We start from the raw sequence: 16346 nt of genomic DNA on the forward strand, positions 1-16346 counted from the left end.
GCTCAAGTCAAGCAAACACCCTCTAAAAAAAGTCCAAACTTATCACAATAAATGAGTACTTAACCTGCAAAATAAAAGAAGACAATTAAATGATGTGAAAGGCAAATAAATGTGTCATTGCAGAAAATTTTTATGAGTTAGGACTTGAAACAATTAGGCAAAAAAATTAAGAACCATTTTGCAGAAAATATTTGAAGTATAATTGTATCCAAACTTTGTCATTTGGTACACATAAGGAAACTTACCCATTATGCCTAAATGTCTCAACTAGAAAAGGTGTTCCAAATCATCCAAATTTTGCATATGAGAATGCTATTGCAGAAAATTTTAATGAGTCATGGTACATGAAAATTTAGTAACAAAATATATATATATAAAGAACATCTAGTTGAGATTATTTACTCACGACAAGAGTGAAACCCCAACACCTAGGCTAATAACACCAAATGAAACCTGCCAAAAAAAAAAAAAAAAAGCCACAACTTTCTTAATTTTCCAAGATTCTAAAGAAATTACTATAATTTCATATAAAGTAATAATTGAAATTTCTAATATAATAACACACACACACAAACATAGCTTAATACATAGAATATAAAATCTTATCAAAATATATAAATAAGCATGAATACCATATGGCACCACACTATTGGCTCAACCATTCCTTAATCTAATCAACAATGAATTATACTAGGGACACAGCTTTTAGCACAACATTGTGCCACAACTCGTCATATGGTGAGTTTAGCACAACATTGTGTCACAACTCGCCACATGGTGACTTGTGATTGGTAAGGGTATGTTAGTGGACCATGTGGGGACACATCCATAGTAACTAACATAGTTGTGTTTCAATTTATATTTACCAAAGAGCTTTTGCAGGCCAGCCAACAGGGATGGAGCCAAAATTTGAATCTAAGGGGGGGCAAGCTTAATATGAACTCACGTTCATTAACATCGATATCTCATATTTGCATATATAATTTTGGATTACGCACCATATATATAATTAGAATTTCAAAATAGTTATACAAACAAATGAAATAATATTACAACATAAATGTTTGTTTATTTTTCCATAAATATACACCAACTTGTAGTAATATATTTTTTTAATAATATATGTCAAAACCCAAAGACAAATTTCTTTAGCAACTTTTACCCAACATGACAAAAACTCTTACTATCTATTGTCCTTGTAAATTGAAGAGAAATGACATGAAATAATATTATCTGACATTAACAATAGTAATGATTATAATCCAATGGCTCATTGTGTATGAATCCAACGGTCCCTAATCAAACCATCTCTTTATAGTGACTTTCATCCCACACTGCCTTCCCTCTCCTTTATTCTCAACCATAACTAATTCTCTCTTATTCTCATTCTCTGCATTCAATGAAAAATCAAAACTAAAGCAAGCATATATATATATAAAAGAATAATGATAAAACATTGAAGATATAATTTTTAAGTAGAAATCCTCACCTAATGGAAGTATCTCCTTGTACACATTAGTGGGCAGTGGGCTTTTAAAAAAAATTAATCTCAAGCTAGCTAAACCACATAACTAATAACAAAAAATTCAAAATCTACACACTATAGAAAAATTAAATAGAAAAAAAATTACAAGAAACTTGTACATAAACTAACAATGATTCAGCCTTTGATGCTCAGCCTTTTTTGCTCAAAAATCCAAATTTGAATAAGAGTTTTTAGTACCAAAATCCAACCAAAACAAGCAAACAACAAAAATTAGCACCAAAGTTCCATGACCCATTAAAGAAAAAGTAAATCAAAGCAAACCCATCAGTCAAAACACAAAGACTCCATGACCCATTAAAGAAAAACCAAATCAAAGCAAACCCATAAGCTAAAACACAGAGACTTACACTTTAAAGAAACTTGAACACCAAAAAAGAGGGAAAAAAATATGGTGGTGGTAGTGGGTAGTAGTGGAGGTCGACGATGGCCGCGGTGGCTATGTTGGTGGTGGCTAGAGAGGGAAGAGCTTGTACTTCGGTGGGTCGGCGATGGCAAGGGCGGTGGCAGCTAGCGGCGGCAAGGGCAGCGACAATGGTTGGCGGTGGCTAAGTGTGAAGAAGTGATGGGGGGTGGGAGAATATAGAAGTGGGATGAAGGGAAGTTGTTTGTTTGAGAAAAAAAAAATGATAAGAAAGAAAAAAATGAAAAAATGTGTAGGGAAAGGAGAAAAAAAAAAAGGGAAAAAGGAGGGACAAAACGGTGGGAATTGAAACTCAACGAAATTTTGTGTAGGAAAAAGACAAAAATGAAAACGTTGCTATATGTTTCCCCAAAATTTTTTGGACTATACGTTGGGCGTTCTTTAATAACTATAGCGACGTTTTCTAAAAAATGTCACTATAAACAAAACATACGCCACTAAGACTGTACTTTTTGTGGTGTTTTATCGGCGTTTTTAAAAAAAGTCACAATATACTATTTATAGCAGCAAATTAAAAAAATTGCTAAAAAAAAGCCGCTTAAACCCATATTTCTTGTAGTGTGTGCCAAAGCAAGCATTTGATCCTCCTATAAGAACACATCCCAAATTTAAACTGAACTTTTTACTTCATTAATACTAGTAAGTATATACTCTTTTTTTTTTTTTTTTTTTCTATAATTAAAATATATTCAAATGGCATGAGCAACTCACTAGGCAGTAGAGTCAGTATCTTACTGGCCCATATACTGTTTATTTCTTCTTCCTACAAGGAGGTAGGGGTTTGCCACATAAGCACATATTGTGGGCATGGTATGTGCAGGGAACATATTAATTATCCTTCATTGTGTCGCCTTGAAGCTTGCATGCTTTAGACTTTTGCGAGGTTCAATGAATGTTACCTATAATCTGATTGCCTAATATATGTTTTAATCTTTTGTACTGTTTTAGGGTATTGGAGGTTGAAAGAGAAGGTGAAATAAGTATATGTTAGACAGTACTGTAGGTAGTTTTACTTTTTTGCCTACTTTCATTTTTTCTTACTGATTGAAAGATCTACATTTAACAAAGGTTTATTTGTATTGTATGGGGTTGGGTCCTAGGCCCCATAAGCCTCGAGCCGAGCCTTGGTACGGAGATGGGCCCCAAACCCCATGGGCCTTGGGCCCAAATCTCGCGGCGCGTTGTTTGGCCCTACCCTCATTTTTGGTCCATCGGCCTTGATCTGGACACCCCGAGGCCCAATCTATACACCAAAACTGAAATAAGACCTCGCTAACTTAAATATCACGGGCAAATTCCCTCCGATTGTCTTTAACATGGTCGGAGATATTGTTGCTTAGAGAACCCAACTCATACCTGGTTGCCTGGTAGTGCATTCGGGAATATCACTACAGGGCGGGTTCATGATGGTGGGCATCATTTCCAATGCCACTATCACTTTCCTATTAGAAACCCACCTAAAAATGATAGAATTGGACCCTCATTTACACTAGGGAGGAGAGTAATCATGACACCTCCACTTATCTAAGGCTATAAATAGAAGAATGGAAGAGGGAAATGGGGTTGACAATTTCAGAGAGAAACACAGAGAGAAGAGAAAGTCTACTGCAAGAAAAAAGAAGAGAGACTTAGAGAAATAGAGGACCTCTCAGAGTCCTAAGTGATTGCATGGGTCTCAAAACGAAGGATCGCCCATAGTAGGAAACTCAAAGCCCACAAAACAAATAGATTATGAGCCCAAAAATGCAAACTGCATATTTTTGGCCCGCATATGTATCCTTTAGAGTAATGGAGTTTCAAAGAAGTAAGCAAAATAAGTATTTTATCGGTAATATAGTTTCAAAGAAGCAATTTTACATCATTGTAAAAGATGGCAGGTCTTATTGTTATATGCATTGTGAGAGGCATATGTATTACTTTTTGTGCATTCAGCAGCTGTAGTGATCCAACTTTTATAATATACAATAGAAGTTGTTGCTTTTGATAATTTAGCGAACATTATTTTCCACTTATACTTTTATTTAATTTATCCAAAAACCAAAAAAGGAAATCGAAGAAATTAGAGGATATTAATTTATTTAAAATATTTGTTTTGTGTTCTTTTTTAGTTGATATGGATGCTTTGTTGTTTATTTTTTTTGCCAACTAAAGAATGGATGTGATTTATTTATGCTAAGTAGATAAATTTTTTTTTTTGTTTCTCAAAAAAAAAAAAAAGTAGATAAATTTTTTTTTATCATAATCAAATCCTCTAGTGTGACACGTAAGCATTCCATTAATCAAGTTAGCAAAGTGTTTTTTTAAAAAGAAAAAATAAAAAAAAAGGGAGAGTAAGGATTAACATGAATTTCAAAAAGGTTGTGAACACACAACAATGAAACCATCTCCTGACTAAAAGCCTCTCTACAAGTCAAAGCTAGCCAGTGAGTCCAAATAAAGGTGTACATTCACCCTACCAACTTGATGCCTGAGTTGGTTTTCAGTGAGTTGATGTGTTGGGTTGAGTTTTAATTTTTAATTTTTAAATCCAGGTTGAGTCGGGTCAAGTCGGAAACAATTTCAATGCAAGTGGAATCAGTCCAAACCAATGCCATCCTATTAATAGTTAAAAGAAAATTATATAGTTTTGAATTTCTTTGTTTGATTTATATTAGATCTGGGTATTTGTTTAAATTTTTACTTTGATTTATTATGGTATTTTGAGATCTAATTTTGATAAAATTGGAGCATTAGGTGCATTTAATAAATTGGTCTAAATAATTAAATGAAAACTTAAAATTATTATTTTTTATTTTTATATATTAAGCTTGACAAATAACGAGATGACCCAACTCAACTTTTTTGGAGTTTTAATAGGATAGGTTGGACCAGAGATTTTTCAACCCGAAAAATGTTGGGTTGAATTGAAAAGATACCCCAAATAGATTGGCTAGGTTCCAAATTTCAGCCATTTGGGCCTAATTTACACTTGGGCCAGAACTTATCAATTGGACATATTTACAGAAATAAAAACCAACCCAATGTCCCAAATATGCCTCCAATTCCAAAATGACCACAAACCCAAACCCCCAAATTCCCAATCTGTCTGTCTGCGATTCCCCAACAATATATATTCAAAACCCCTTGAAATCAATCCTACAGAGAGTTCCCAAAACCCTGTGGCCTGTGGCCCTATAGCTTTCCTTACGCCGTCGCAGTCTTGCGCCATTGCCTGCCAGTATGTGTTTCTTTGATTCATAGGGTCACATAAGTTTTTACACTACAAACAGCACAGGTCTCTCAATGGGCACGGACCGAAACTTCTTTTCATTTCGTTCTACACTGCAGCACTAGTACCATCAACTGCGAATCCCTATAATCTATCTTGCCACTTCATCTACGGGTAATTTGTTTCTTTGGCTTACATTTTACATTTTTCTGTGTGTGTTGAGACTAAGTCACACCCACCACCTGTTTGATGAAAATTCACACAGAAAAAATAAAATGGGAATTTTCAATTTTTTTTTTGGTTGCTCTGATTGCTGATTTTCGGTTTGTGTTGTTGTGTGTAATAGCGTATGTGTTTGTACACAGCCACATTTAGACCATTTTCATGTCTCTGTTTATTTGATAAGCTTTGGGGGCCTATTTCTGCTCTTCATATTTTTAGGGTTTGGGGTTTTATTTTTCCTAAATATTTTGTAATGACTTTTGTTCTTAAAAAGGAAAAAAAAAAGCATAATTTTTCTAATTGTTTTTTGGGTTTCAGCCTTTTCTATTTATTAAAACTTGTTTTCCATACTTGTGAACTTGTAGAGATGGCGTCAGATATGGCAGGGCAGCTTCAGTCAGGGAATGCCTGCTGTAAAATGGTATGGACTTTCTTTGACTACATGGGTTTGTGTTTCTATTTTGAATTTCAAAGTGTTTTTATTTTTTTTTTAAATTAATTTTTTATTATGGGTACTTAATGGTGGTGTTTTGTGGCAGTGGAAGGAGAAATATGCGAGCCTAGAATATAAGCGGAATGCGCTACGACAAGCTGTGAACATCCTTCAACCTCAGATTGATAGATTTCAAGCTGAGAATGCCAATCTTAGGAAAGGTTAGTGGATGCAATCTTCATTCATACTCTATGTAGGGCTTAATATGAGTTAAATTTGTAAAAATAAAGGAAATTTGAAGTTTACATTGGGATCTATTGGGTAGCTTCTAGTTTTAACATAACTACTTCATTTAGCCATTCAAATGTTATTCTTCTTTCTTATTGCCTTTTATTTATGTATTTATTTTGAGAGTTTTTGGCTAAGGGATGTATAAATATGGTGTACAATATTAAGTTTTATATTATCTCCCCCAGTCATGTTAAAGACAATGCTGCACCTTTAATTTTGTGCAATTGGAGGTGTGAAACCTCTGCTCACATCACTAGGCACATAGATTTTGACCTTGTGTGCGATTATAATCTAAAGGATAGAATGGAAAGCATAGAAACATTGCATTTTGGAGGGCTGTGCCACATTGCATTGTGTGTTGTCTTTGGAAAGAATGGAATTCCAGAGGTTTTGAGGGATCTGAACGGAATATACTTGAAATTAAAGTCTTATTCCTTTGTACTTTGTTTGATTGGAGTGCTGCTTTTCTTTATCCACCTTGTTGTTCTCTTTTAAATTTGTTTGATCATTGTGTTTTGACTTGATTGTACTTCTCTCTCAGTACACTGCCGGTGTACTAGGGTTATTCTCTTTCTAATACAATTTTTCATTACTTATCCAAAAAAAGAAAAAGAAAAAGAATCTAAAGGATAGAAATGAAGGCAAATGGAAGACAATGACAGGCCAAAGAGGTAGGAATGAATGGACTTTTATGAAAAGTACCCATGCTTTAGTGATACATTCTGCATTCTGTCTCTGTATGTGTGTGTGTGTGTGTGTTTCTTAGAATGTATTTTGATTTGTGTATATCACTCCTCCCCTTTTGTTAACTTTGTACTTTTGTAGCATATGAGGAGGAGCAGACACGAGCAGACAATGAGAAAGAGGGGAGGCTTAAAGAATCTATGGCTAGAGTATCTTTGGAGAATGAAATCTCCACCTTGAAGTCTGAGATCTCTTCATTACAGCAGAAAACAAGCACAAATGCTCTAGATAGAAACGAGGAAGTAAAGCTTCTTCAAGTTCGTGTTTCTGAAGGGGAAAAAGAAATTAATCGGCTTAAGGAGCTTCTTGGGAAAGAGAAAAGAAGGGCGGATGCTGAAAGGAAGAATGCTGAAGGGGAGAAAAAGAAAGCTGCTGAGGAATTGAAATCTATAAAAGCTGAAAAGAGTAAGGCTGATGAACAAAGGACCTTTGCCAAAATTGAAGGAGCAAAGGCTGAGCAATATAGGCTTCAGCTGGAGATGTTGAAGAAAGAAGCTGATGACGCAAAATCAAAGTTAGCTTCTGAGACATTAAAGTTTGAACAAGCAAACAAAAAACTTGAAGCAGAGAAACAGAAGGCTATCAAAGAGAGAAAGCGTGTGGACTCAGAGATGGCTAAAGTGGAGGAGCAAAGGAAGCTTGCGGAAGCTAATGGGAAGAAGGCCTTACAAGAAAAATGTCGTGCTGAAAACTTGTCCCGCCAGCTGGAAGAGAATAGGCAAAGTGTAGAAGAGTTACAGAAGGAGATACTTGAATTTGTCTCCTCTGGAAATTTGGCTCCTTCTGGTGGTCAAGTTGATAATAAGTTGAATCCTGAATATGAAAAAATGAAGGATAAACTTCAATCCAAGATATCAAATGTAAAAGTGGAGGAACCAAAATTGGTTCTGGAGCTCTTTAAAGAGTCAAAGAAAAGGTTTGAGATTGAAAAACAGAAGGCTATTGACGAGAAAAAACGTGCAGATTTAGATTTAGCGAAAGTAGAAGAGCAAGCAAAGCTTGTAGAAGTAAACTGGAAGAAGGCCATGGAAGAAAGATGTCGCGCTGATCAGTTGACTCAGCAGTTACAAGAAGACAAAAGAACAATTGAAGAATTGCAGAAGAAGATACAAGAACTTCTGTCCTCTAGAAAGTTAGTTGAGGGATCTGTTGTACCACCTCACAGAGTTATCAATTCTGAGTATTCAAACGTGAAGTATCTGAAAAAACAACTCAAGTTTGAGAAATTGCAAGCAAAGCATGCCAAACAAGTGGCTAAGTTTGAAAAAAGTCGTAACCATATCATGCAACAAGAATTTGGTCGTTTGAAGATGGAGTTTGATAAATTTGCAAATCACCTGTATATATCGAACAATTCATTCTCACCCAGCACTGAAGGTACAGATGACCTGGAAAAGGTTGGTTCCTTCTCTCATTATCTAGAACTCTTTTGTTTTCATCTGAATTGTGTATTAAATGTTGCTTGTCATGGAACTTATCATTGAAGCATAGAATACAGGTTTTGGCATCTCAAACTTTCGTCTGCTAGTGGTTGATTTTTTCTCAGATGCAGGGTTGATGACAGTTGAACCCAAGTATTCATCTGATGGCTTTTTTATTTTAATAACCTGGTGGGTAGAGCATAAGTTTTTTGTTTTTTATAGTTAAACATTTCATTGATCAAATGAAAAAGGGTAGAGCACAAGTTTGCTTTTAAAACTACTTTTAATGCATGAACAACTTTAGAATTGGTTACAGAGAAAAGCAGCATGCTTTACACCTTGTGTAAAAGTTTGTTTACTACAGTTAAATCAGTCTGTTGAAGTAGCCTGCTTCTTGCATTTTCTTTTTAACAAGAACAAATAAACAAAACAACTGACCTTCCTCTCACATCCTATTTGTTGAGTATTTCCTCTCAGTCATGAAGTAAGCATCTTATTTTTACATTTATTCTGATAAATAAGTTAATAGTTTCAATTCTGTAATGAGTAGCTTTGTAACTCACAGTTATCAAATTGCATGAGCTGTTTGCTGCATGGTTTGAGAACTTGTATTCAACTTTCCTCAACACCTGGATAAGTTTCTGCTCGCAGTCTACTTACTGAATGGTTTAATGACTTTGCAGGCTTGGCACATTGCTTGTATGCAAAGGTTAAACATGAAGCAGCAGCTCTGTTGTTTGGAACAATCTCAGGCACACTTTCAAAGTGAGAATGAACTTCTGAAGCCTAGCTGCATGAATATGGATTCCTCTGATCCTGTCAGGAAAACCCTACAGTGTTCTGCACCATTGCTGCCTTTATCTGGAGGAAATTTTGCTGAATCCATTTCAGGTATTAATTCTAAATTGGAGCCTCCGCTTGGATGCTCTAACCGAAAATTGTTACAGACTTCTGCAATAAATTCCAGTACGGCATCTTTTTCTGATGGACAGTTGATGGGCTCACAGGGAAGGGGTGCTTTTTCTGTTACCACATCTGCAAAATTGGTTGAAGAGAACTTGAGTGCGCAACCAACAATATCCAACTTGTCTGGTGAAGTAACTAAAATAAGGTGCAATGAAAAATCTGCTGAGGTGGCTGAAAATAATGTCATAATTCCTGATAGAGATGATGTTGGAAGAGTTTGTGAGCATATTAGGAAGAGAAAGAGAGTACCTGATTCAGTTGAATCCATTGAATATTTGTATTCCAAGGGTAAGAAGTTGCATATGCAGATTGAAGAGAAGCTATCCATTTTGCATGGCATGTTAGGCAGACAAGTAGGAAGCCCCTTGGGAGAAGATAGATGTTCGACTCCTAATCTGCAATGCATTCCATATACTATTCTTGATGGGTTCCACAAGAGGAGGAAGTCTCATGATGAGGTACTTGAGAAGCAATTTTGTGAAAGTGACGAGCGAAAGATGACAGAAAAAGTTGTAACTGAAGTCCTTGTGGATGGAATAGATCTTGAAACTATGGTAAATTTTGAGGATGTAGCTGATGGTGACTATATGAAACTGCTGGTCTTGGATAATGCTGCTGATGAGGAACGTTACAAGATGGCCATGGAAGTGCCCCTGTCACCAACTCTGCCTAATATTGACTTCCATGGTGCTGAAAATTTTGATGTGGATAATTCTGAAGCTTTAGTAGTGGAATGGGCCTATGAAGGATTGTCAACTGATAAAGAAAACCTGTTGCCTGCACACAGCTTTGACGTCATTGATGTTGAGATTAATTCCAATAAACTAAAATATAATGTTCTAGAAAATTCCTGTACTCTGTTACTGCATAAAAGTGTAGGCCCTCTTGATTACTGCAGTGAGAATGGTTCCCGTAGTGTTATACAGGCAGGAAAAGTTGGTTTTGACCAGACCCAAGACTCTGGAGAGGTGTTGGCTATGTCAAATTTAACTACATCAAGAGATGAGGAACTGAAGTTTCCAGTTGAAAGCGAACTTGGACCATCACATGCCAATATTCCTAAATACTGTGTTTTGTTTCCTGATATGAGGGACTGTTACACTGTTTCTAGGATTATTAGTGCTGCCAAAAATTGTATAGCTCGGTGTTGTTTGCTTTCTCAAACAGAGTGGATGGTGCCAAAGATTCTTCTTGCTATTAAGATGGAAGAAAATCTTTTACTTGCGTAAGTGATTCATTGCCATCTGAGATGATATAGGTGTTCTTGATTTTAATTCTTTCATGAGAGTTCTTTAGCTTCAGTTAATTATTATTAACGCTGTTTTTCACCAATGAGCTCTAGCTCAAATGGCATCTCCTCCTCTTGTAAGACCAAATGGGAGGGTGAGGTTGTGTGTTTGAGACCCACTAGGTGCTTGTGTAATTACTGGTAAAATACTCTTTAGATAGATTTTAAGATGTAACCTTAAAAAAAGATACATGGAGGCTTTGAGATCAATAAGATGATGAATATTGCCATATTTGAGTTAATTTAATTTTCTTTTCATTGACTTTTTTTAGGGAAAAGGTCTGTGTGTTCTTTACACTGTTGCTCCTCAATCTGTCAACGGCTGCTCCAAGGAAATTTGGGAGCTTTTTGAATAGGGATTCCATCCTCTGCATGGATTCTTTCGCTGGGCATATACATGCAGGTCTGTTGATTTCTTGCATGTTTTTTATAATAGCTTATTGTGATTCAGTAGTTCTTACAATTTTGTGATTTGGCTGTTCTGAGATTCTTTTAATTGAACTTTATAATAATTTTTTTTCTTTTTTTCCAGTGATGTCTGATGTGGAGACAAGAAGCATATTTACAGATTTTGGTTTTGTGGATGAACTGCTTAGTCTCATTGAGGATTTCCTCATATATGGAAGAGTTACTGTGTATGATAATGCATCTTCTGAGACTTCTATTGAATGTGATCCAAGAATTGACATCCTCCTGGATGGTGTAAACATTAAATTATTGGATGTAGTTGCTTCAGCTGACCTGTTGGTGGCTGGGAGCATTATACTGGCATCAATATGTGCATCAATTGACCACATTGCTTTTATTTGTGAGACATCATGCAACATCATTCTGAGGCGTGCCTGTGATTCGTCATTGGTGCTGACTATCCTTCATGTGTTTGCTTATCTGGGTGGACAGAAGTTTTTCAGCCTGGGCGATTACAAGTTGATGATGATGGTCTTGAAATCTATAGTAATGTTACTTGAGGGAGTACATTTATCAGTCGATGCTGCTGCATGTCCTTCGTCTGTCAGCAGGGTTCAACTTCAGTTCCATCCATGTGTCAAATGCCCATTTTCAGAGGGTGCCATTTCTATAGATACTTCAGCTTTGTTGCTCTTAGAATTGCTCCAGAATATTGCCGTGCTTGGAACCACAAATCATGATGTGATTAAATCATTTAATGCGTCGAATTCCCAAGTTTTGTGTGACAACTTTAACTCTGAACGATATCCAAGCCATGAAGAGGTTCATTGTGTTGCTGATTTGAATTGTGATGCCTCCTGTGGTTTGAAGAAGTGTGAGATGCCCACTTCTCAATCAGACTCTGTTGATAATATGACTCTCTGTCACCTTAGTGATGTTTTATCGTTGGTGGAGCTGGTTGCATGCATCATGGTATGTGATTCACTTTCTTGAGTTCATTGTTCCACTGTCTTACCAATTTTTAGTTTTGTGTGCTTCTGTTGCATTGCTTGCCATCCTTTTTTTTGACTAAGAAGATAGGCATTGCTTGCCATCCTGAAATGTGGGTTGACTTGGAATTTTTCTGTGAGGTTTTTATGTTCGATTAGATTGTAGAATTTCATATATATTTATTTAGATATTATACTTTAGATAATTTTTTTTTTCCTGTTTTTATTATATAAGAAAAAATGATTTTGTGTCTTTATGTTTTACCACATAAGGAGGTGATGTCCTGGTAGACTTGGCTCCTTGCTAAGTGATTTGGTTTTAAATGAGCTTGAAATTCATGTGGAAGGCAGAATGTGAACTTGGCGGGTGTTAGGTAATTAGACTTGGAAGTCATCAGGGTTATTTATAATGCTTTCTTTATACAACAAAATAGCTAAAGGATGCACTTGAAAAGTATAAACAGTGGCTATAGTTTCATGCAAAAGTAGGTGGTTAGTTGAGTTTGGCTATTCATGGTGGAGAATGCTGGGGTACATTGTATGGATCCCATGCTACATTTTTCAGCCTTTTTTTATTTTTTATTTTAATCTTGGCTGCTGGCGTAGTCTTTTTAGTTTGATGTATTGGCTTTCCCATGTTGTCAAGTTATATGGGAATCCAGAATCCTAATTTTTATGAATGTCTTAATGTGTATCTTGGCTGCTAGCCTAGGCAACTTAGTATCCATTTGGATACTGCTGAAACGCAGTGCGTCTGCGTTTCAGTTTTTTTTTTTTCATTGAGAAGCGTGTTTCAATGCTGTTTAGTGGGTCCTGTGCACTGTTTACGGGACTCACAAACCTATTTTTTCAGCAAATTTTTTCATTAAAAATGGGTCTTACGGCACTATTCATACATTTAAAAATTATTTTACTACAGTGTTTTCACTTTTTAGCGGTATCCAAACAGATTCTTAGTTTTTTTAGTTTGACATACTGGCTTTCCAACTAATAAATATCAATTCTTCTGGGACCGTACACTTTGCCTCACACACATGCCAAATTTCATTTCAATTGGATATTGTTTACTATCTAATTTTAAACTCATGTTTTGTGTATAATTTTGAACAAAAGACTTGAAATTTAAATATTTTATAGGTGAGAAATTTATGATGGCCTTCATATTTTGCAAGTATGAAGGGTATAAAGAGAATATAATCCAAACCGTGGATTTGTTGTTTTTTGATAAGTAAAACCATGGATTTGTTAATAAACACAACCAAAGAAAGTTACATGTGTATAATTTAACTCATGTTATTAAGTGGCGTAAAATTGACAAAAATTACATTAGGTGTAACTTGAACCTAACTCTACATTGTTGTCAATTTATGTTGAATTTGTTTCTCTTTTTTACTTTTATGGGGCTTGTATGCACATTTGCATGTCACATCTGTGATCTGGTTTTATCAGAATAAAGTCCCCCACCCCAACCCTGTATTTCAATTAAGTTGAAAAAACTCAGACTATAGTATTGTTTTCGAAGCAATAATGTTTTGAAGGGAGTTTCATAAACCTTGAGGAAATTGTTAGTAATGCAAGTAATGTATCTATATAATCAAGTCATGATTCAGAATAAGCTTATTCTATGTTTGGAATCAATAATATGTTAACGCTAGCTACATGGAAACATGTAAATGTTACAACAGCTTTTAACTCTTTCATATTTATTTATTTTTGGTTTCTGTTTCTGGCAATGACAGAAATGGTTAGGGTTGCTTGATGCTGGTCCTTTGTCATTCTAACCTGTTACTTAGTATAGCCTTACAAATTAAAAAACTGGTTAAAAAAATGTTGTGTTTAAATTTAACGAGTCGTATATGTGGGGCACTACAAAGGATGCCATTACTGTTGGGCTGTCACTTGAACCCTAAAGGGTCATATAAGTTTAGGATTCAACTTTATCTTATTTTCCTCTAATCTTTTAGAATTTGGTTGAAAATTGTTGTTGTTAAATACAAGTTTTGATATGATCAATGTGTAAAAAAACTCAACAAATATAAAAATTCTAAGAATGAAGTAGCATTAGGGGTATTTCCCAAGAATGTCCTCTTGTATAGGCTCGCATCATCGATTGTATAAGAAAGAAAGTAGGCCTTTCAATGTTATTGAAAGTTCTTGAGGGCCCTACCAGTACAGAAACATAATAGTTTTTGAGATACTGTGGTTTTTCCTTGGGCAGAGCTGTTCTTTTGACTGCAACCCTGAATGATGCATAGGTCATTCTGTCAGTTGCAGGCTACCAGATCTTGGCTACATGTTTCAAATATTTTTTCTTAAGATTAATTTCAAGATTAATACAGATGTTTTTGGATTTTGGAAATTTGTTTTGTTCCTGTAATTGCCTTTTCTGTTGCTGGAGAACTTTAATTTGTTCAAATGGTTCTGGGAGGCAAAAGCCTGACATTCTGCCTGTATGACTCTTTTATTGCAGAGCTGGGACTGGACAAGCATCAAAATGGTCCCTCAGCTGTTGAAAATTTTGGAATCGTGTGTGTTGGAGAACTTTGCTGCTGCTGTTGTTGTTCTCCTTGGTCAACTTGGGAGGTAAGTTAATGTTTAAATTGCTTTTCTGGTGGGTGGCATTCGAATCCTAGAAATTACGCTACTATATTTAATAAAGTTCAAACATTAAGCTATATTGAAGTTTTATGTTACATTTATTTATTTCAAACTTGTTATTCTGCTTTTAGCTCTGAGTTTCCTCTCTTTTTAAATATATTTTTCATTATTTATTTATTTTTACTTATTAAAAAAATGGAACAAAGTCAACCTTCTAATTTTGGGGGTTTAGTTTCATGAAATTTTTTAAAATTAGGAATTGTGTAAACCATATTGATGGTAAAAAATTACTTATTAAAAAGGAGAAAATTTAGTTTGTGACATTAGGAAGAACCAAAAAATTGCAAGGCTTCACCCATCCTAGTCTTAAATATTTGGAAGGATGTGCTTAAGACAGTATTAGGGGGACCAAGCTTTGTTAAATGGATATTCTTTAAATGTTCTTTTATTGTAAATTGTCATGTTCGTGTACAAGTGCAATTGCATGCACACATTAAAGTCTTCATTTACCAACCAAGACATTCGACTTCAATTGGGCTGTCATAAACTTCAAATTGTCATGTTCATGTACAAGACATTTGATATTCATTGATCCATGTGCTTTGATCTAATGAGTTCTTTTTTAATTTTCAGGCTTGGAGTTGATGCTGGTGGATATGAAGATAAAGGAGTTGAAAACTTGAGATGTAATTTGTCTGCTTTTCTGAGTCGGGATGCAACCATGAAAGCAGGTCTTACTGTTCAAATTGCCACTGTTACTGCTTTGCTTGGGCTTCTTCCCCTTGATTTTGAAACTCTTGTTCAGCGTAATGTGAAGCTTCAGGAAACTGCAACTCAGTCTGTTCTAGTTGATTATATCTGGAAGTGGTTTTCTTTGCTGAGCAAGGAGCAACAGGAATTGTCAGTTAGTCTTTTCAAACGGCTGGTGCAAAAAAGAAAGAACTTTAATACTCTTCAGAGTTGCAAAACTGTGTATATTACTACTGCGAGGGTACTGTGACCTGAGTTTGATGCAAGTTCTTTTATTCAATTAGGATTGAAGTAAGAAATTTTGATTGATTTACCATCGAGAACTGGTAGATCTCCAGAAGATGATGATTCCGGGATAGTTATGGGAAGGCATTTTTGTTTGCTAGTTCACTCCTTCCTAGAGAAAATGTTATGTTTTTTTTTTTTTTTAGTACCGTGCAGTTGCATCGTGTCTCTGCTCAATGCTAGGAGCCCATGCTTGACTTCACTGTGTGCAACAAGTCTAGCTTAATGAGAGCAGTGTACAAGTTCATGGCAAGTTCAAAACATGTAATTCAAGCATGTGTGGGAATTGAGTACTAGTTAGTAGTTGAATGAGCTGGATGAGTTAGTTAGATGAGCCTGCAGTTAGCAAATCTTGGCCATTCCCTTGTAAGAGCTTGATGAGCTCAAGTATAAATACTGAAAAGAAATTTACTTGTAATTGTCATTCATGAAATGGGAATGTGATTTTCATTAAGACTTTTTTTTTTTGTCTTGGAGGCTTGAGCTGCCAAAAATTAGCCATATAATCCTTTAGCGGTTCCTCTGATTAATTAATTGAAATACCAGAATTTTAGCATTCAAGGATTTTAGTCTAAGATCTTTAATTTCAAGTTCCTTTTTATTTATTTATTTTTTTAATGGGGCTGCGATCTTGATGATTTAAGGGTTTCAATTTCATGACACTGTTATAATGCTCAATGAGTTACAATGAAGGTTCCATTTTTCTGGGTAAATTTGTGGTTCGCTTGTATTGTTTAGGTGGGATTTCCTGTGAACTGTTATGTTTGTGGTCAAGC

The 16346-nt window shown here is 35.4% G+C and overlaps 1 protein-coding gene across 1 annotated transcript; it reads left to right on the forward strand.

The window, feature by feature from the left end:
* Positions 1 to 5016: 5016 nt before the first annotated feature.
* On the forward strand, positions 5017 to 16024 carry LOC142636291 (uncharacterized). The gene is made up of 9 exons (XM_075810460.1): positions 5017 to 5349; positions 5763 to 5818; positions 5937 to 6051; positions 6947 to 8262; positions 8970 to 10477; positions 10813 to 10943; positions 11073 to 11920; positions 14408 to 14520; positions 15169 to 16024. The coding sequence occupies exons 2-9, from the start codon at positions 5765 to 5767 to the stop codon at positions 15533 to 15535; spliced, it is 4452 nt and encodes a 1483-aa protein (XP_075666575.1). The 5' UTR covers positions 5017 to 5349; positions 5763 to 5764; the 3' UTR covers positions 15536 to 16024.
* The last annotated feature ends 322 nt before the right edge of the window (positions 16025 to 16346 follow it).

Source organism: Castanea sativa, chromosome 5 (assembly GCF_040712315.1).
Source record: "Castanea sativa cultivar Marrone di Chiusa Pesio chromosome 5, ASM4071231v1".
In the NCBI taxonomy this organism is placed as follows: domain Eukaryota; kingdom Viridiplantae; phylum Streptophyta; class Magnoliopsida; order Fagales; family Fagaceae; genus Castanea; species Castanea sativa.